General features: G+C 54.7%; 1 protein-coding gene across 1 annotated transcript; it reads right to left on the minus strand.

The window, feature by feature from the left end:
* Positions 1-3,345: 3,345 nt before the first annotated feature.
* Positions 3,346-15,830, minus strand: SEPTIN3 (septin 3). Its single transcript, XM_075499555.1, has 10 exons — positions 15,821-15,830; positions 10,284-10,475; positions 9,906-10,034; positions 9,085-9,166; positions 8,571-8,708; positions 8,091-8,208; positions 7,543-7,638; positions 5,358-5,457; positions 4,827-4,878; positions 3,346-3,568 (listed from the first exon to the last, which is right to left on the minus strand). Exons 1-10 carry the CDS (start codon positions 15,828-15,830, stop codon positions 3,433-3,435), a joined length of 1,053 nt encoding a protein of 350 aa, XP_075355670.1. The 3' UTR covers positions 3,346-3,432.
* Positions 15,831-20,968: the final 5,138 nt, after the last annotated feature.

The raw sequence follows: 20,968 nt of genomic DNA on the forward strand, positions 1-20,968 counted from the left end.
TAACTAACTTGTCCTCACAACTAATGACAAAAACTAGTGCCTACACGTAGTACTGCTTGCTCTTCTTGCTCTCTCTGCTCACAGCATAACCACGCCTGCCGTGATGTTTGTTACCGTCTTAGCCTAAATGGAATTTGTCCAGCATAAAAAAAAAAAAAGAGACCTTTGGGATTTACCATACATTGCAAAATTTTCTGGTGAATGGCTTACGTGGTGAAGAGTTCGTCTCTGAATGCACCGAGAGGGTACCTCCAGTGTAAAATTTAGCCTCTGCCCCCCCATCATATCGTTCAAGCGATATCTCTGAGGGGAGCATCTGATGTGCTGTGGTCATCCTGGGACTCAGCTGGTGGCACACGAGACCTAGGATCTGTTCGGGCTTTTCCCAGCTTATCCATCGGCAGAGGCTTTTTCCCAACAGTATCTCCTGCTGTCGCCCAACATGGGAAATTTTTTATATTTGCTATTTGTAGACTTCCTGGTAGATATGCAGATACCGGTAGGATATTTGCATGAGCGGATGGCAGTGAGGAGTACCTGAGCTTGCTTTTCTGAGTGAGCTTTTATGGATCCTTTAGAAGTAGTCCATGATCCGACAGGAAATTACAGAGCAGAGCTTAAAAACCACCTTATTACAACAAAACAAAAATTCCTAAACATATAGGGCAAAACATACAGCCTTGTCCTTGCAATCCACGTTACAGGCAAAGGAAAATCTCTTCTGTTGCGTGAGGTCTGTTTTGCTTTCCTTAAGCAGGGCAGCGTTGGCTCTCTGCTATGACCCTTGTTTGGGCCCAAAAATTGTAGAAATGACCACACTGCAGCCCAGTGGCAAGAGAGTTCCTCTAGAGCAGTCGCATGGCCACCAAAGAGTTGTGTGAGAAAGCAAGTGCAGGGAACGCCTCCGCACACCCCTGCTAAAGACAACGGAGCGTGGCTTCGTGCTTCAGTGCAGTGAAGAGGAGCCCTGGGTGAGTCTTTCCTATTGCGCTGGGTTTAAAACATTATGTAGAGGCTAGGCAGGAGCAGCCACAGCAGACTAGCCTGAGAAGATGCTCCTGGTAGCCAGTGATGCTGGGGACACCTCCACGCCAGGCTGGCCAGTGGAGATAAGCTGGGAGGAGACTTTGACCCCACATTGGGCTGTGGACGGCCAGTGTGGGTGGTGGGATGGGTAGCAGCATAGCAGGATGGTTTCTGCAGGGTTGGTGGTATGGCTGCTGGCACCGGCGACGAGGCTTTTGTTCTCTGCGGGGCTGAGGTGGGAAGTGCAGGTGCAAGGCTATATGCACAAGCTGCATATAGGAACACCAGGAGCCGTGAACGTGGGTGGTGAAAGGACCGCGAAGGGCTGGTATGGCCCTCATGTCCTAGCGGTGCTGCGAATGGCTGATTTGTGTGGACAGGTGGGAGCGAGAGTGAAGAGACCTTTGCTTTGCAGTGACAGCACCAGAGAAAGCCACAAGATGGACATATGCTCTTAGACGGTTTTGCTAAGGCTTGGAGCACCCTCTTCCCAGCCCTGGCCCCTGTACAGCTCTGTCAACCAACCTCAGTCCTGGCTTCAGTCCTTCTCTGCTCTTCCCTCGCTGGGACCTCTTCCTCCCTCCCACGCTAGCCTTTCCAACCCCCATCCCAAACCCACCGCACTTCCCCTTACTCGCAGCGCTGCCATCCCGTGCCATGGCATTCTGCACGTGCATTTTAAGTGCAACCTGCTATTCTCCTGGAGGTGACAACCCCTGCCAGCCATGTGACATGCTAGGTGACAGGCAGACACTGCCAAACTCAGGACATCTGTGATTTTCTCCCCTCCTCCCTTCTGCCCAGCCAGCCCTGATGCTTTCCACCTGGCTCAGGGACATTCAGAAAAGAGCTGACGCTGGCTAGACACAAGCATATAGTCTTCAGTAAAGCTGTGCCTCTTTCTTCTCCTGGGTCTTTACCTTTCCTCCCCGTCCCCTCCAGGGGAAGGTAAAACAACAGCTTCTCAACAGGACACAAAAGCACATTCATGAGGAGGTGTGAGAGCTTGGGAGAGGGAGAGGGAGGAAAAAGCTTGGAGAAGAGGAAGGTTCAAGTACTTGGAGAAATGAAGGAGAGACAGAAAGGGTCAAGAGCAGAGAAAGTGAGATAGAGAAAGAAAGAAAGGACGCAAGCTATGGAGGGCTAAAAGGGAATGAGGACAAAAGCACAGGAGAGGAGGACATGGAAGCTGGGAGGGCAGTAGGAGGGCAGAGGAGCAGCACAAGCTGAGACTGCAGGAGTAGCAAACACAGCCATTTCAGTGAGGAGGAGGTATCTCTTGTGTTCCCACCATCAGTGGAGACCCAGGGAACACCCTGGCCCAGTGCTTCTCAATCCATGGCTCTTTGCACTCCTCCAAGATCCTGAAGGCCCTGTGCCGAGCAGGGCTGTCCCTGGGGGAGCTCCCAGCAGGGACGCCCCGTGGCACTGTCTTCCCTGCGCTCCCACAGCAGAAGGGCCATGTTGTGGGGGGAAGGTTTGGCTGGGACCTGCTCAGTGCTGATGGAGAGAGACGGCTGCAATGGGGGATGAGGTGGGATGACCTCAGGACAGCTTGGTCTGGTCTGCACAGGATATAAAGCCTGTGACACAAGCATGGCTTTTGATCTTAGTGCTGGGCAGGGCAAATGCACCCTCTGGAGCAGGAACATGTTCTCTACCTCTGGATTTTGCTTCTTTTGGAAAATATGGCTATTTTCCTCGAGTACTTTGATGCTTCTCAAATAGACACTATAGCCCAAGAACTAATTCTGTCTCTTCCCACTGGTCACTTCCCCTGAACCACAAAACATGTCAGTCTGTCACTTCTCCCATCTATCCACTTCCAAGCTGCTGTTTCCCCTTGGGAAGCCACAGCAAGAAATGGGGATAAAATACTGGGCCACCATGCCCTCAGACCAACCAGCTGCCTTCCCACCCTCCAAGGACCCAAGAGAAATCTCTGCTGCCATCACTTGAAGACACTGCATGCACCGACTCCACCATCTCTCCTGCAGTCTCTCCTTGCCATGTCTCCAAGTGATAAAAACAGCACCAACGCATGCCCCACACCTCCCACCTCCAAAGCCCTCCTGCCCCCACAAATCCTTCCCCCCCATCCCTGTTTCCCCCAGGCAAGACACACAGCTGAGACACAGAAACGAGAAAAAGGAAGATGACGGACAGTCCGCTGTGCAAAAAACAAACCGAGAATGAGGACACTCTGGGAAGGATGGGGGAGACGCCTTTGGTCCCTCTCTGGCACACAGGTAGGCACACGCACACACTCATGCACTCACGCTCACGTCCTCTCGCACACGGAGGATGCGCCACATGCTTCAGAGACAGGCCCATGGTAGACTCAAGGGTAGCAGGGGTGGGTTGTCGTATCCAGAGACACCGGGTGACAGCGGGGGGGGGTGTCATTCACAGGTTACTTTCGTGGTTTTCCTCTGTCTCGACAGTCATGGGGGGCAGCCCTCCATTGTCATTCAGCCGCTTGGCCCTGTAGGTCTCATAGTGGATGTTGTGGGTCACTTCTTTTAGGTCCTGAAGGTGGGTCCTGCAGGGGCGCAAAGTGAAGATGGAGTCGGAAAGAGGATACGATAACCAATATCAGCACAGTCAGTATTAATCTTCTGATGATCATTTTATTCCCCGAGATAAATGGAAGATTTCTTCAGTCGGTCTGGCTAGAGAGCGTACCCCTCTTTCTGCATGGGTGGCATGGGTGCCATCATACACAACTGAGAACTGGAGCATCAGCATTCAAGAGCACATACGCAGGATGCAGGATATGGGCTGAAATCCCTGGCTGTGCTTGCCGGTGTCCTGCCTCTCTCACACCTGTGCCAGCTACTGGCCATCCTGGTGTGTCAGAGCAGACATGGGCTTATCTCATCTGAAGCAGTGGTGAGACAAGGAAGCACCAGGAGGGTGTATCAGGTCCACTGCAGACCATAACCTGCAGGACACTGCTGTGAGCATTGTCCCTAACCTCCATAGAAAGCCTGTGGGCTTGGATTGCTATGTGCTTTGTGATGATCACTTGGTTAAGATGTTTTTACTGGAAGACTTAGGGAAAGCACGCCTGCTGCATAACGTATTGCAGAACAAAAAGAGGGCAGTAGGGTGATGTCAAAGTATTGTACCTGGCCAAATGTCTCAATACTACGATACCCACAGGTGGAATGAGCCACAGGGCTCTGGCTTTGAAGTGTTTTCCCCTTATTTTCTTTTTTTTGGTGTTGTTTTGAAACCTTATGTATTTATAGGGAACAGAGATGACCCTGGATCTGCAGCTCTTCTACAGAATTTGGGGCAGATATCACTTGTGCTGAGACAACTTTATGAAACAAAGTAGAAATAAGACAGGACAACAAAAGCTGAATGAAATATGGAGCTTTTCACTTCCAGGTCATATGTTCCAGCACATCCCTCAACCTGGTAGGACACATGGTCTAGGATGTGGTAGTGGCCTCTTTCTCACTGACTCCAGCCCAGAACTGTTGTCAGCAACAAATAGAAGTTGTTGCAACCTAATATCCTTAATGGGATATAAGGGGGGTGGTAGTACCCTGATTTTCTCCAGGCGTCCAGCTCATACATGAAAACTAGCACCTACTTGATGTAGTGGTCATGTCACTAAGAAAGGCACTAGCATATCTACCCCTTAACTCAATCCAGCCCTACCCCACATAAGCTTTCACTGCCTGAAATGTACTTTATTTTCCTTTCCATAGAGGCTATTTCACTCTATGAGGGTCTCAGGAAGACTCCCTGCTCATCAAGAGCAAACTGGTGCATGACCATGGCCTTACCTGATAACAAAATCTCGAAGTAGGGCAAATTCACAGTGAGTGAGGTTTTCCACTGAAAAGAAAGCAAGCAACTGTTACATTTGATTTTTTCAACAACCCCTTTGTGATTACAGAGCATGGGAAGGTCATTGCCATGGGGCAGGTTCCAAGTGGGCAGAGCCTGCGTACTCCAGAAAGGACAGACAGTTGTCTGAACGCCACACTGTCGGGCATTGAGGAGACACACTAAGAGGTGCTGAGCAGTCACATGAGAATTTTCATTTGAAAACCAAGGCAACCTCAGGAACTCAGCTTCATACACTGTGGCATTCCGAGTGGCTCCAGCTTCTGCCAGTTGGCGGTAGTGGTACTGCATTGACTGTGGCAGTTCCCTCCCAGCAGAGCTATTTGAGAATTCTCCTCTTGATTGGTTTCAAAAAGTTTATCGCAAAAGGGATAGGAAGGTAGCCATGGGACATGTGATCTGGACCCTTGTCTATTACTGGGGCCTGCAGAGATACTTTCAGCTCCCAGAAGCAAGGCGTTTTTTACCTTCAATGATTCCCCAGGGTGTTTTCCTGCCCAGGACTCTTTTGCCATTCACTTGGTACTCCTTGTCGCTGCCCACTACTGCGAAGGGCATGCTTTCCTGCTGGGGAGAGACATGTGGAGAGAGACTATTGAACCCGTTCCAGAGAGCAGCACCATCACTGTTCCCCATCCACCTTTCCTCCTCTCAGCTCACCAAACACAAGGCCTTCTCCAAGGGAAGAGGTTCTCCAGAGCAACACTTCACTGGCTGTCCTCTTCACCTGTCAGTGCTATCCCTAGCGTTTTGGGCCCTTGCTTTATAGGTGTCCTTGCACCCCCTGAGCTTAGTGGGTAGCTTGCAGCAGTGCCAAGGGCTCTGGAGTAGGGGGCAGAGCTTTTCTGCCCCCTTTTCCAGCATTTCTGAAGAGAGGGATGACCAGAGAAGAAGTACCTTGGTGTAACCAGGTGAGGGTCTGTCAGCCCAGGGCTGCTCATATGGATAGTTTGCGGTGAGTATTTCTGACCAAGTTTGTAGTTCTTCACCAGAAGAAGGAGAGGAATTAAAATAATCCTCCCCAACAAGACACATGAACATTCAACAAGTTTAATGGCTGAAGTGGTTGTACTGAGGATGGCCAGAAATGGGGTAGGGGTGCAGCTTTCCTGGGAAGTGGGACAGTAGGTGAGACTGTTGGGGACCCAGATATCTCTAAGCACGGGGACAAACCATCCAGAGCATGGGGTGCAGGAGACCCTGCTATCCATAAGGTTGTGCAGATGTCCATAGATTTACTCTGCTTAATAGATGTCCCTGGGCTTGGGAAGGGACTGTGATTACCACAGGAATGGAGATTAAAATGCAGTTTATTTCTTATGTGTGAGACTATCCAAACCTAGGGCTATGATGCTGAAGTGCAGAACAAAATGTAGTGCCCTCCTCAAAACCAATAAAAATTTGGAGAAGAAGCAAAACCCATCTAGTCTTCTCCAGAATGTGTGATGTATTGCCAAAGGGGAAATGATTAATTAAGATGCGGAAGGTGGGAATTTCTGTTGGGGCTGTGACAGCTGGGGGAATTGAAAGGGCAAGTGTCAGGCTGCAATGCAAAACTCCTGGAGTTTCTTGAGGACTGCCACGGAGGCCAATCTATTTTCATTAATGGCCTAGCCACAAAGATGATGAGTGGGATAATTAAATGCACTAGCATCACAAGGCCAAGAGGTGTTGTCAGTACAAAGGCAGACTGGGTTATTATCCGGGAAGATGTAAGTTTGAAGCGCAAAAAGCAGCATTTAGGGAATAACATCAAGAATTTCTGCTATGACTTCGGAGCTCATGAACAAGCAGCGACTGAAGGAGTGGAAGGACCCCACGTGCATAGTCAGTCGCAAGATGACCATGAGCCACCAGTGTGATGCAATTGTTTAAAAAGCACATGTGGTCCATGGGCTTAGCAGTTCAGCTCTCAGAAGAGGTGGGGGAGCATGAGGTACCAGCACCAGTGCTAGAAAATCAAATCAAACTGGAGCAGGCACAGAAAAAAGTGACTAGGAGCATGGACTACTGAGGAATGTGAAGCTCATCCAAAGGAGCTTGTCTCCTTTAGCTGACCAGAAGGTTAGCAAAGGATAATATTGTTCTTTATAAATGTCTTGAGTGGTGGAGGGGACTACTAGGTAGAAGAATTGCTTGAGTCAGTGTTGGTACAAGAACACAGATATAATCCTGGGTACAACCTGGCCATGAACAAACACAGGCTGGAAATTAGGAGACAGTTTCTAACGCTCTGAAGAGGGAAGGATGGGACAAGCCTTCTCACAGGGGCTGTGGGAGCAAAGAACTGAACTACTTTTCAGGTCGAGTTTGGTCAACAGACGAGAGGGCTCGTGGGGCAGTTGTTTGGGACAGAGGCTGGACATCAGCCACACACCAGGCCTCTTTGGTCCTTAATGGTGGCCAAACAGAGCATTCAGAAGAGGAGGTTAAACATAGTCCTTCCTCACTCAGCCTTTGTAGCAGCCTGTAGTAGCGACAGGGGCAAATAAAGCTGGGAAGGAGGAATGACCATCCCTTACATCCATTGCATCTTTCATTCAGGGACCATGAAGCACTTAAAACCTTCTAGCGACACATGTCTGTTTTACGCTTATTCAATATGACCAGCCCTCATCCCCCCTTCCCCTCCCACAATAAAATGTTTCCTACCCTGATTTTGTCATTCTCCGTTTTATCCTCCAAGTCCTCATCAAATTCTTTCTGGGGGTAAAACTCGATCCCATTTACTTCTAGCTCTTTGCGCACCTGGGCAGAGAGACATTTTGGAGCACAGAGCAACACAAACCTGAAGGGAAGGCAGGTGGGACGGCTGGGCAAAGACATCTGGGACATCCTTCCAGTGGGCAGGGGTTGGAGGGATTGTCCCCAGGGAAGCATGCAGCAAAGTGAGGACACACGGCAGCAATGATGAGTCTTTCTTCCCCAACCCCGGTTACTTTTCTGCCTCTGTAGTTCCCGTGACAGAGCATATCACAAGATGTCACAGGGTTACACACGTTTCTTCCCCCTCTAACAGATGCCCTCAGACCCATGAACAGCTGCATCTTCAGGACTTACCCACCAACCCAGCATTGGACTCTGTGCATGCCCTGGGGACTATGCTGGCCCTTACATCACCAGGAAGAAGGATACTGCTCATTTCTCCCACCTCCAAGCCGCGGCAGGGAAGGATCCTATGCAGGAGAGGAGATACTCACTCTTTGTTTGAATTCGGTCTTCTCCTCCAAGGTCATGGTGTCAGCCTTGGCAATAACCGGGATGATGTTCACTACCTTGCTGAGATGTTTCATGAACTCCAGGTCCAAAGGCCGCAGGCTGCAGCCCAAGAGGGAACAACATGGAAGGGGTCACTTTACCCTCCTCGCCTTTCATCCTAGTGACTCTCCCAGCATCAGGGCATCAATGAAACCTGCCTTGTACGTACCCCGCTTGCTGCCACCATGCTCTTGTCTCCTTCTTCCCATCCATCCTGCCCTCTCCCAAAAAACACAGTGGCGTTTCTCCTGCCCTTGTTATCCTAAACCTTTTCAAGCCCCGCCACACCTGAAGTTACGCTAAACAGTGGCCAGCCCCGTAGGCAGGACCCCTGGGTCCGTGGCTGAGACAGAGCAGTGCAGGGTAAATATCTCCACAGAGGCACCAAGGGCTTGAGGAAGGACAAGGGACTGTGTACGTACGAGTGGCCCGTGGGGGAGATGAAGTAGAGGCAGCAGTGCACTCGTGTGTCTGGAATTCGTTTCTTCCTTGCAATATTCACCTCCTCTTTCAAAAATTTTTCATATTGCTCGTTGATGTATTTCTCAATAGGCTCCCAGCTGTTAAGGTGGGAGAGAGAGATGAATAGACAGGTACAAATCTCCTCATGTTCCTGCCTACAGTGTTCCCAGCTCTGACAGCAGCAAAGCAGGCTCAGGCATAAAAAATATCCACCACAAGCATCTCGCCATCAGCAGAGATGTTTAAGAGTTTCTGTAACTAAGCACAGAAATAGGCACTCGCTATGTAATGTGTGCCTACCCCCGAGCAAGCACACAGACCCATGGCGTTCACAATTCCACGTCCCCGTTAACAGCCCCCTGAGTGCAATAGGACACCAGACACTTTCCAGGCCAAGCAGATGAGAGTCACTCCATATACCATCTTAACTCCATCCCTTTCTGGGACACAAGGCCTTGACCATGTAAAACTCACCAGTTCTCGTTGTTGATCTGGTCCCCAAATCCTGGGGTGTCTATCACTGTCAGCTTCATTTTGACACCACCTTCTTCAATGACTGGGGAAGAAATTGCAAACAGTCATATGCCTCCCTGCAGACCTGCTCCATCATGAAACACGTCTCTCTGCCCTACAAGGCAACAAGAGCGCTCTGCCCTCATCCCTGCCCAGCAAGCATGACCAGACCAGTCTGGGTCATGTCTCAACAGTTGTGACCCCCACTTGCATTTCTGACCCCAAATTTTGGTATCCTCTTCATCAAAACCACCTTATACCACTCTGCTACAGGAAAATGGATTTGTGCTCAGTCTGACCCAGAGGTAGTACCTACCTTACACAATTTGTCGTCCCCTCCAACGCATCATCCTGAATCTGAGATGATGCTCATTACTCTGCACTGCTGTAGAAGCTGTGCTGATGCTTTGCCATGAGGAGATGTGCTCTACCAGGCTTGGGATGGGACCCACCAATGCAATTTGTATAGATCATTAAGTGTCTGCAGGTGGCAGTGACTTACAGCAAGGCTTAATCCACACATGCACACTAATGTCTTGGCAGAAAAAATATCTGTAACTCTTTTTCTACCCCTCACTTTTGGCTGTGAGATCAGTGGCATTGCTGTTTAAGAAACACCTGGGCTGGGTCTGAGGCCATCTAAAACCGGCATTTGTCCTTTAGCTTCCCATGGAGAAAGGGCTGCCTAACAGCAAAGAACTATTTGCATAGACTACTGGGATCTTCTGCAAGACTGTGCTGAAGCATCAGTACTGCCTCCACCCCAGCAGCCTGGCTCTTACCGTGCCCGATGGCTTTGATCTCCACTGTCTTGGGGATCTTCTCCTCCCGGTTCCAGCCCGAAGATTTGCGGCTCACCTGGGATTTGAAGAGGGTGTTCACCAACGTCGACTTCCCCAGTCCACTTTGACCTGAGGATTGCAAAGAGGAAGCTCGTGACATCTGCCACAGCCTGGCGATGACAGCAGGCCCAGGGGACAGAGCCAGGCTGGCAGGGGAAGGGGCAGTAGGTGTCTCCTTGCCTTGTGCAGGCTCTCCTTTCCCCCAGAGCAAGCACTGTCTGCTCCCTCCTGCCCTCCCTGCAGAGCTTGCTCTCCCACCTGGCCTCATAGGACAGTCCCTGGCCATGGTTCCCAGTACCTCAGCTGGTCCCTGCCTACCTACAACCATGATGTTGAAGTCGAAACCTGTCTTCATGGTTTTCTTGCGCATCTGCTCAATGATGGTGTCAATACCGATGTAGCCCAGCAAGTTGGCATTAATGCCCATGGGTTTCATCGGTACGACTGGTTTTTGTCGCGGCTCAGGGACCAGCTCAGACATGGCTGCTTCGTTTTTGCTCTCCACTGGCCCTGCATGGGGAGAAAGATTGAAAAATCATCATTGAGGTGTAATGAGGACCTCCCTGCTGACCTGTCACAGGGGCTGAGGGCAACTTTGAGCATCCATTCCAAGGGCTACTGAGGATGACAGAACGGCAAGATTTTAGCAGTATGGCTCTTCATGGAGGAACATCTACTTGAGTTTCCAGCACACTCGTCTATGTATCATTCCAGATGAAGAGGTGGAGAAGTGGGGTTCATTGAGCATGCAACGTATTGATGGCTACCTCTAAGCAGCAGGAGCAGACCCAGTGAAGCTGGCTGGGCTCCTAATCGGGTGCCCAAAGCTCTGTGTGTCTCCTCGTTTTTCTCTCCCAGTTCTCACCAGGATCACCAGTGTTTTGCCCCTCCAACTTTAGCATGAAATTTGTGATGGAACAGACTTTCAAAAATTATCATGTGTCAAGTCCCAGCATTGAAACGCAGTTTGGGATTTACCATGAGGACTTGCAAGCTTGCCCCTTGCTAGGGGTGGCTGCGTGACTGGCTGTGCTGTGCAGGCTGAGCTCCTCAGAGGAAGGCAGTGGTGGAAGTGCAAAGCGTGGCCACAACCTCTGCTCTTGCCTCCTGCCCATAGATCGATGTTTTTTGTCACGCTCAAGAACCTAATCATCGTGATCAATAAACTAATGAGCTGCACCCTTCCCTCCTTGCCTCTCCCTCCTCGCTTCTTCCTCGTAAAACAAACGGGCAAAAAGAAAAGCCCTGCAGGCTTTCTGGCCTCCTCAACTCTTTTTCGGGTGATGGCACACGCTGCTGGGGCGGGCCTCGTCCATTTATCTCTGTCTCTTGTCTCATTAGTGAGCAGCTCCCACCCGCTGGGAGGAAGCTGGAGGTTGGGAGAGGAGAGGGCACGGAAGAAAAGCTGTAATTGGTGGGGAAGGGGGGCGTGAGGGATGAATCTAGAAAGGAAGATGAAGGGGATGGGAATTAAATACCTTTCACATACAAACCAGCTGCAAACTAGAGCCTCTCCCACTCTAATTACTTGACTCCCCCATGCTTTGTCTCATTAGATGGTTATTTTTCCAGGACAGGGACAGCATGTGTTTTTGCTTGGTAAGCACTCCGCTTGTTTTGGATACCACTTCAGTTCAAGTATCTCACTCTAAATTATCCCTTTCCATCATTTTGGCGGAGTTTTTTGCTCCTCTCAGCAGAACCCACTGGCTGCAGAGGAGTACATGAGCGGCAGGGCAGGCAACTGCCATTTGGTGGGTGACACATGCCTCTTGGAGAGGAAGACGACTCAGAGGTCACCGGGCTGGGGACACTGACAGCACCAGTCTGGGGTCCCTGTGACAGCTCAGCCAGGCCAGGCAGAGATAGGGGTTGGGGGGAGGTCAGAAGGATTTTGTTCAAGGAGAAGGTTAGGCTGCAACAGGCTGCATGGCTGGCTGGCGACCCTGCCTAGAGTTCCCACGTGAAAGCTCCTGTGCAGACACAAAGAGCTGCTCAACGCAGGGAAAAATTTACATTTTATATATAAGCTTTAATAACCCACTATGCTGGGTTATAGGGGTAGACCTTGTGGAAGAGCCACCCTTGGCAAGGAGCAGGGTGCCTTCACCCAGCTCCTTTTACACCAGTTGGGAAGTCTTTTATGGTAAACTGGGAGAAGGGATCTTCCCTCCGCATGCGAGGACGGCAGCACAGCCACTGTGCACAGCACCGTGGGTAACAACCAAAGGGTCTCGTACCACCTCCATTCCACCTTGCCCGCAGGGGAGAGGTCTGCCAGAGGATGCTTCCCCCCCCCCCCCCAGTTCTTCCCCATGGAACGGGGGCACTCTGAGCTATCATCAACCTCTCCTGAAGCAGTGAGCAGCACCCTGGGGGGACCAGAGCCCAAGATGGACCATTGGCTTGAGCCAGGCTGGCAATTCGGAGCACCTCATGCTGCCGGGCAGCTGCCGGAGGAGGCAGGCTGCCGAGCCGAGCGCTCCTCAGCTGCAATCCGCTCTTACACCCGTCACAGCTAGTCCGTGCCTTTCCTGCTGACAAAGCATCCCCTGAGGCTCCTGTTGTCTTTTTCCAGCTTTCTCAAAGCTGCTGCCAGCCAGGAAAGCCCATCTCTCTGGCACAGCACAGAGTGCCAAGCCAGGCGGCTCTCCTGCGCCCTATCCTTCGCTCGTCCTCTCCCGGCCTGGCCCACGCCACCTGTACCATAGTCGCATGGCTGTGCCCTGCCCCTCATCCTGCTGCGGCACCCTCCAGTGCGCACCCCACACAGCCCTGCTGGGGTCCCACCTACCACAGAGAGAGGGAGAAGAGAGAGGCAGACAGGGAATGATGAGGGAACATGGGGCAGGGGGCTGTGGCCCCAGTGAGGCACTTGGCTACGGCAGTAATTGGGGCAAATAAAACCCAGAGGTGGACAGGGAACAGGCTGAGGTAGGAAGAAAGCCCAGCTGAGCAGCTGCACGGGATGGGCGCAGGACCTGGGCCATGCGGGCTGCGATCCCTTTGCTGCCCGGGCAGTAGCTTGTCCTCAGGTAGTCTGCTGCCCTCTCCTTTACTCCTTCAACTCCTTGTTCTTACACAGGGAGGAGGAAGGAGGAAAGTTGCTGGCAGCCAACCTCAGGGCTCACGAAGATGTCTGTAACTCATCCCTCAGTCTCAGGGAGGGATGCTTCGCCCAGAGCCAGCAAATGTTGCTAACTCTGCTGTGAACATCGCAATACGTGGCCATCCCTTTGCAGGCTTCGCTGCTGGAGCCAGGAGCTTGCAGTGGCTGGAGCAGGTATTTCAGAGTCATGTTCCTGAGCACCTATAAAAAGCCCTGAGACCAGGAGAAAAGATCTCCAGAAGTCTCCTTAAATATTTCCTGGATTTTATATCAGTGATATCACCCTGGGCATTTTGGTTTTGGACATTCAAGGTCTCGGGAGAAAAACTCCCTTTTTCCTCTCCGTCACTTGCCTTCCTCTCTGTGTGGGGTGCCTTCCCATACAGCCTCAGGAAGGGAAGCCCCCATTTTGCAAAGAGGTCCCCAAGGGCTCAGCTTTCTGCACACGATCTTCCACCTCTTGACTCCCACAGAGGAATCCAAGGAGCCAACTGAGGAACAGCCTGCTGGGGAGGTCAGGGTGTGCCAATCCAGGGCCAGAGCTATGAGATGCACCTTGAGATGTGAAACATGCCTACCTGGTCTCCTGGGAATGGCTCTGTTTTACGTGCAGTAACGCTAATGCTGCTATGAAGCCCCATTAGCGCTCTGACTGACGGGTCAAGGGGGAGCGTTATGCGCCCTAGGCACATCCCGTAGCCCCTCCAGCTGTCCCCTGTAATGAATACGTGATAGGGCACTATGGCCAGTACAGCTGATAATGAATAGAGGGTTAGCCAAGGTTAAACACTTACATCCGCCGTTTGCATTGCCACCCTTTTCCCTGCTGCTTTGTTCTGTGTGCTAAGCAAAGCTCATTTAAGAGGGCAGTTGCTGGTGATACCTCTGCTGCCCGGTTCCCGGTGGGAGGTGGCCTGGGCTGGGCTGCCGGGGGATAATCTCTGGCTCACACGAGATGCTCCGCTCAGCTCCGGAGCAGGGAGAGGTGCAGCATCTGGGGCCGGGGCAGGCAGGGCCAGAAGGGCAATGGGTGCCCGGAGAGGTCCCAGCGGCCCCAGCTAGCTCCTGCTTCTGACACGCACTGATCTCCCCCAAATCCTCTCCCTGGAAGGCCGGCGTACGTGGCCAGCAGCACACACCACTACCGCAGCTCACCCTTCATGTCCGCCTGCCTCGGACGTTCGCAGCAGCTAGCTGGGGACAGAGGTGGCCCTGCAGGTCCCTTAGGGGCTCAGGTAGTGGGGAGTAACATCTACTCTGTCCCGATAACCCAGATACAGTCGCATCCCCTCCCCCTGCCTTCCCGTCCTTTGTCTGAGTGGCAAGAGGGAGGGAGGGCTGCCAACAGTCGCTCACCACAACCCAGCTTCCAGCAAGGAAAGGCTATTTAACCCCCACGTAACACATGGACGGCCTCGCCGTGGCTCTCCTCCCGTGTGGCACGAGGCCATCCCGCTCTGGCTGGAGGCAGCGACCCACACACGCCTCTCACCCCAACCCCCTCCACCCGCGTGGCCCCGGACCCACGGTCCCACTCCCTGCAGACGTGGAACAGGGAGGAGGGGTGGGTTCAGAGCCCGAAGGCAGCTGGCAGGAGCAGGCCCTCAGGCAGGAGCAGGCCCTCGGCGGGCGATGCCAGGTCCCTAGGAAGGAAAGCAAGCAGCTGCTTCAGTAGCACAGCCTCCCTGGGGCTTGCAGGCATTAGGATCTGCTCCTTGCTTCAGACCTGCAGAGGTGCTGGGCTGAGCATCTCTGCACTGGAGAAAATCCCTTTGCCCCCTCAGCTTCCGTGATGACCCCAGGGCATTTCTCCCAGCCGTGCAGGACAAAGGCTGAGCCCTGCCGGATGCACCGCCTGACCTCAGGGTGCAGAACAGAGCCATCCTTCTTACCAGATCTTTTTGCCTGGCCTGAAGATCACCGGGCATTTCGAGTGAGGCAGGGAAACTCATCCCTTTGGGCTGCTGCAGCCTTCCCGGCAGCAACCTTCCTTCCCCTCAACGCTCTGCAGAGGGCTTGGGCAGGAGCCCGGCTCTGCCGGGGCCACAGTGAAATCTAGGGCAGCGTGTGCCGAAGCCTCTCTGGAGATGCAGGAGCTGGAGGTGAAGGGGCTGGGCACGTCCCCAGCCCGGCCGCCGCAGGGTTAGATGCTCACCTCAGCCCTGGCCGAACCCTCCGTGCCGCTCCCCAGCTGTGCAATCCTTACCCCGTACCCTGGCTTGCCGCCTGGGCGGCACGGCTGTATCACAAGGCGAGAGGATGCTGAGCACCCCTGGACCAGGGTACTCATGGCACCGCAGCTGTCTGTCCCCCTAACCGCCCGCCGGTGCCGGGGCTCCCTGCCTGCCCGCTGGCTCCTGCGCAGATGCCCAGGGAGCAGCACAGGACGTCCCCGCTGCCCCCACAGCGACTGCCTGTCACTGGCAAGGGACAAGCCAGTCGCCGAGCAGCTTGTGGGCTTTTCCCAGCCCTGGACCAGCTGGGATTATCTCTTTCTTTCAGAGCAGCCCCTGGCGCCAGCTACTCCCCATCAGCACCACAACCAGCCCCGCTTCACGCCAGGAAAAAAGGAAAAAAAAGAGGAAAGACAAAGCCAGGACCGATTTCCCCCGCTGCCCTTCGGGGTTATTCCTCCCCCATGGCCAGAGCTGGGCAGCGTGGGGGTACGGCGGAGGGTGCCTGCACAAAAAGCCCCAGCGGCGTCCCTCCGGCATCGCCCAGCCCTGCCAAGCCCAGAGCATCCTACCTTTGAACATGAAGCTTCCTTTGTCTCCGAATCCTCTCCCAAGGGGGTGGGTCTCCCCCCCACTTTTCTAGCCTGACACTGACGCGGTGTGGTGGGCTACGAGGCTCTCCGCTTCTACCTCTCTCTTTCTTCCCTGTGTCCTCTTCTCCCCCCCTCTCCTTCCCCTCCTTCTCCAGTGGCTATTTCAGCGGAGCGGGGATGCTGGTGCTGCTCCTGCTGCCATCGTCATGTGACCTGAATATTAAACATCGCCGCAAAATCTCCCCCCGCACACCCTCCCCCGGCTCCATCCCAGGCCCCCGGCTCCATCCCAGGCCCCCGCCAGCCTCACCGCCTGGGTGGGCACGGACATGGGGGCGGAGGGGCTGCGGCCGATGGGCCCCCCGTGTCCCCCCTCATACACCCGCACCCCTCCTCCCGCCACACACCGCGCAGACCTTTTCTTGCCCCTTTCCCTCCCAATTCCCCAGCGGTTTCAGCATCTCTGCTTGTTTAGGGAGGGGGATATTTAACCCTTCGTGGCTTCGCTCCGGCAGGGCTGAGAAAGGGCGCTCTCTCCCCCTAGGTGTTTGTTGGGTTCAGGGGATTGCCAGGCCTCCTTCTGCTTTCCCAGAAGGAGGAAACTGGGAACATTTTGGCTCATCAAAAGCGATTTGCCCTTCAGCTCCGCTTGCGGAGGCGTGAGAAACCTTTTCTCCTCCGGCACCGCGATTCCTGGCTGTCAGCCCACGGTGCAGAGGCAGAGCGAGTGCCGTCCCCTCTGCGCGCGTGTGTGTGTACACACATGTGTGCATGTGTGTGCACGTGCATGTGCGTGCATGCATGTGGGGAGCAGGGAGAGGTGCCGCCCCTGGCCTCACATCTCTGCCTGCCCCGGCAGGCGTCCGTGCCTGGCAGTGCCCACCTGCATGTGTCCAGTGGATGTGCCCGCACCTGGAGAGCCGTGCAGATGCCGCTGGCTGCCGGTGCCTTTGGAGGGGGATGCCCCTTCCTCCCTCTGCGTTTCCTTCTCCTACAGTTGTGAGCCCCAGCCCCACCACACACCACGGCCCCGCCACGCCATGCTGGGGGATGAACATCTGGGACTGCTCTGACGTTCTGACGTCCTTTCAGGGCTGTCCCCATGTGTCCCCCCACTGCGGAGCAGCCCCCTGGGTGGGGGCCAGGCTGCGGGTGCCTGGCAGACTCGGGAAGGGTTTTGGGTGCCTCTTTTTGCAGTGCCCCGGGGCAAAAAGGAAACTGCACCCGCTGTGGGTTACAACCACCGTCGGCGCTGAAAAGTTACCCAGGCTAAGCTGAGCGGTCGGACAAACCAGCTGTGTCGCGACAGACAGACAGACAGACGGGCATCCCAGCACCCGCAACAGTTCCTGACATGGCACCGCAGCCGCCCATTTCCCCGCCGGGTGCTGGACTCATGGCCACAGGGGCTCACCTCCCACCCACCTTTGCCCACCAACTCCCAGTCCTCCCCCACATCCCCCCCGCCACTCCCGAAGGGCCCTGCCCCACACTGAGCCCCATGGCGCCGTCGGGGGACACCTTGGTGCCTCCCTCCTCCTGCCCAGCCCAGCCCATCCCGGCAGCGGAGACCCACCGGAGCGTGGCGGGGAGCGGGGCACCCCCATCTTCGCCGCCGGGGCGGCCTCGGCCCCGCCAGGGCTGCCACGTCGCTGGGGCCCCTCGGCCACCGTGGGACGGGGGCGAGGGGGGACAGGGGTGACGGGGGCCAGGCCCTGCAGCCGCTCCCAGGGGAGCCCCCCACCGCCCACGCCGACCCGGCGCAGGGTGACCGAGAGGCAGCTCCGCTTCGTGGGGGCGGCGGGCGCGCTGAGGGGGCCGTCCCGCCGCGGCGGGGGGCCTGGGATGCGGCTGGGGCCGGCGGGGCCACCCGGGGCGGGCAGGCGGCTGCGGCGCGGGGCGACGTCCTCCTCCATGGCGGGCGGCAGCGGGTTGGAAGCAGAGGTGCGAGGGCGGGGGGCAGGCCGGGCCGGGCCGGGCCGGGCCGGGGGGGCACAGGCCTTCCCCCCTGTCCTGGGACGCAGCGCTCCCCGGAGCCGCCGTCATCCGTGGGCCTGAGCCCCCGCCGGCGGCCCTGCCAGGCCAACCAGCCCGCCTCCGGCCGGGACAATGGGGCGCTTGTGGCCTGCCCGGCAGGCTCCCACGCCTGGCGCCGCGGCCGCTCCTGCCCCCTGCCCCAGCGCCTGCCTGGCCCCCGCCACCGGCAGCCCCACAAGCACGGGCAGCCCCACAACCATGGGCAGCCCCACGCCGCGGGCAGCCCCACGGCACGGCCCCCTGCCCTGCTGCCACGGTGGGAGGTGGAGGGGCGGTGCAGACCCGCCAGGTCAGGCCTGTGCCGCCTGCTCCTGAGGACAACGGGTGTGATTAAAAAAAAAAAAAAAAATTTAAAATCTCTGAATTTTCGAAATGTTTTCCCTTCCTCTCTTCTTTTTTTCCCTCAAATGGCAGATTCCAGTTCAACGATTTATGCCCCATTGAGGAAGTTCAGCGTTCGCTTGTCGGGTGTTCGTCCAAATTTCAGGTGTTCGTTTCCCTTATTCTGATTTTCTTTTGCTTCTTCATTATTCTGGTTGTTTCTTAATTTTGCCAGCTTTGGGGCATTTTCAGGGTCAAGAGGGCATCCATTACAGAGAGCCAGCTTGCCGCTCTACGCCGTCCTCACTACAACAGAGACTTTCAAGGGCAACGCCATAACCGAAGAGGAAAGGAAGAAGGTGTTTTGGTGGGGAGGGACGAGGATACGCGTGGTTTGGTGGGCAAACAGGAGCAAAGAGAAGGAGAGCCGGCACCCGCATAGCACCCGCAGCGTGGCAGGGGCGATGCTCGCCTGCCTTCGGGTGGCCAGGGCTGAGGGGTGGAGGGGGAACCACCGTCCCGTGGCCCGCAGCAAGCCATGGGGAGTGCTGGGGGAAGGCAGGGCTCAGGGTGGTGTAACTTCTCTGCTTCTTTAAAGGCAAAGGGACAGAGAAGGTGGAAAAGACCAACCTGATGCTGTGCAGTATTTCTAGCACTAAGTATCTTCTCTGATGCTTTATGCAGTTTAATTCAGTATCTGTGACTATTTCCCTCTCCCCTGAGGTCTCTCTAGCTGCATAGGTCCCACAGGGGAGAAACAGTCTCAGTTTTCAGGCAGCGTTTGCCTTTGGCTTAATTATTCCCAGATAGCCCCGCAGCGTAGCCGGCACAGAAACCAGGCGGATGAAGACCTATCCTGCTGTAAAGGAAACCCTGCCGCAGACTGGTCCTTGCTGCCTGCCCCGAGCTGGAGGGAGGCAGCTCCCAAGGGGAACAACAGGAAAATAAAGCATCGGCGACGCGGTTTGTCACACGCTTTTATTCCACTGGGGAGGGCTTTGACACCGTTGGCAATAAAGTCCTTTGTACCCATGGAAAATACTTGGCTTAATACTGATTGTGTCAGGACTAAAGAGCGCAAAACATAAGCCAGAGGAGATGAATAACTAGCTTCTCTCTAGTCCAGCCCTGACCTGTTTGTCGTCTTATTTTTGCTCGGTTTCTGCGGCGAGTCGTGGGCAGAGCGGAGGTGAAAACAGGCAGGACGACACACAGAAGGACACAGAGGAGGGGAGAGGGGACCTCCGCGGGGAGCCCCATCACACCACAGATGCCAGCTGGCCGAGCGCAGCGGCGGCAGACCCAGCCTTTCGTTTTTAGCAGGCTGGTGGTTTTCCCTCTTCTCTTTTGACTCAGCAGGCGAAAATGGGTTTGGAGGAGGTGTGATGGCAGAGCAGCCTGCGCTGGTGCAGGCCGCGGGGACCAGGCTCCCCTTCCCACAGGAACGGTTTAACCTGTCCCTGACTGCTCCAAGCCCCTCAGCTCCCGTACAGAGGTTTTTATTGCTACCCCATGGCTCATCTGGGGTCTGTTCGCAGGGCAGTCCCAGCTACGAGGGAGTCGAGGCAAGGAAGCAGGTTTCCAAGCTGGCGCTTGGAGATACGGCTGTGTTGTGCCGGAGGGCAGGGGATGTGAGCCATGCAGCCGAGGGCGGCCCGTCAGACCATGCAGCCCAGCCCTGCGGCATTTCCCTTTTGCAGCCCCAAATCACCAAGGCACAAAAATACGTGGGATTTACCTGTTTCAGGTTGTGCTTTGAGCCTTTGCTTGCCAGAGCGAGCGTAACTTTGGGCACAGGAGTAATCCTGCTCACTGCATTTCCCTGCCAAGCAAGACTCCCCAGTAGGGTCCTCCCATCACGATCTCTTGTTTTGGGCTGAATGGAAGGACTCTTGACTTGTCCTCTGGCTGAATCAGAGCCAGAAAGCTCCTGCCAGTATGCCTGGTTTTGGTGTGGAAGATAATGGTGATTGGGAGAGGCTTATGTGATAAGTCTGGCAGCACCCCTTCATGGAGAGCTGCAGAATATTCTCAGCTTGACACAGGACTTGGACAAACCTCTTTACTAAAGATCTTTAATTTGAATGTAGTGCATCTGGAATGGATGGATGGGTGGATGGATGTTCTCCATCTCCCAAACAGACACAGAGAAGCGGTGCACCTTTAGCAGGGATAAAGGCATTCAGTCTCCAGGGCTCGCTGATCCCTTGGCCCCTCTGCACAGAGCTTCAGCAAGCTTACCATCCCAGCACTAAGGGTGGGTGCTGTGAAGAGCTCAGCTGAAGCAACGATCTGGGTCGAAATCCCATTTATTTCCCCCAAAATACTGCCTGGACTTAAGCAGACTGGGTTAGATTTAACCCAGTGACTAGGAGTAAAAGGCTCTGTATCCCTTTGCAAGCCTGGTACCCTTGCAGAGACCTTTCTTACTGAGGGTCATGTCAAGATGCCAGGCAGCTCAAACTCAAGTGATTAACAAGGGACCTTTCACTTGAGTGATTCATCACTCTCAGCCATGGGGAGGAGCAGAAGTCCTTGGCTGGTGAAGGGCTGTGAGCGCGTGGGAAGCCCTGAGTCTACAGTGCCACACAAACTTTTTACCTAAGAAGCAAAGGGGCAGAAAGGTGAGTGGTGAGGACAAGACCCAGATCAGCAAAGAGCGAAGCGACGATCAGCCCCGCTTGTGCAGGGCAGGAGTGCCATCCCTACCGAGGCTTGTGGCCTGCTGCCCGCCCAGGAGAGGCTCTTCTGGACTCGATGGGCAGCATG

Source organism: Mycteria americana, chromosome 1 (genome assembly GCF_035582795.1).
Source record: "Mycteria americana isolate JAX WOST 10 ecotype Jacksonville Zoo and Gardens chromosome 1, USCA_MyAme_1.0, whole genome shotgun sequence".
NCBI classification, from domain to species: Eukaryota; Metazoa; Chordata; class Aves; order Ciconiiformes; family Ciconiidae; genus Mycteria; species Mycteria americana.

What these genes read in the sequence shown, in the direction of transcription:
- SEPTIN3 (XM_075499555.1), bottom strand. An exon ending in ATCTCCCCCACGGGCCACTC is followed by an intron (nt 8,209 to 8,570) that starts GTACGTACACAG and finishes CTTGGGCTGCAG; the next exon opens with CCTGCGGCCTTTGGACCTGG. An exon ending in AGACCGAATTCAAACAAAGA is followed by an intron (nt 7,639 to 8,090) that starts GTGAGTATCTCC and finishes CTCTCTGCCCAG; the next exon opens with GTGCGCAAAGAGCTAGAAGT.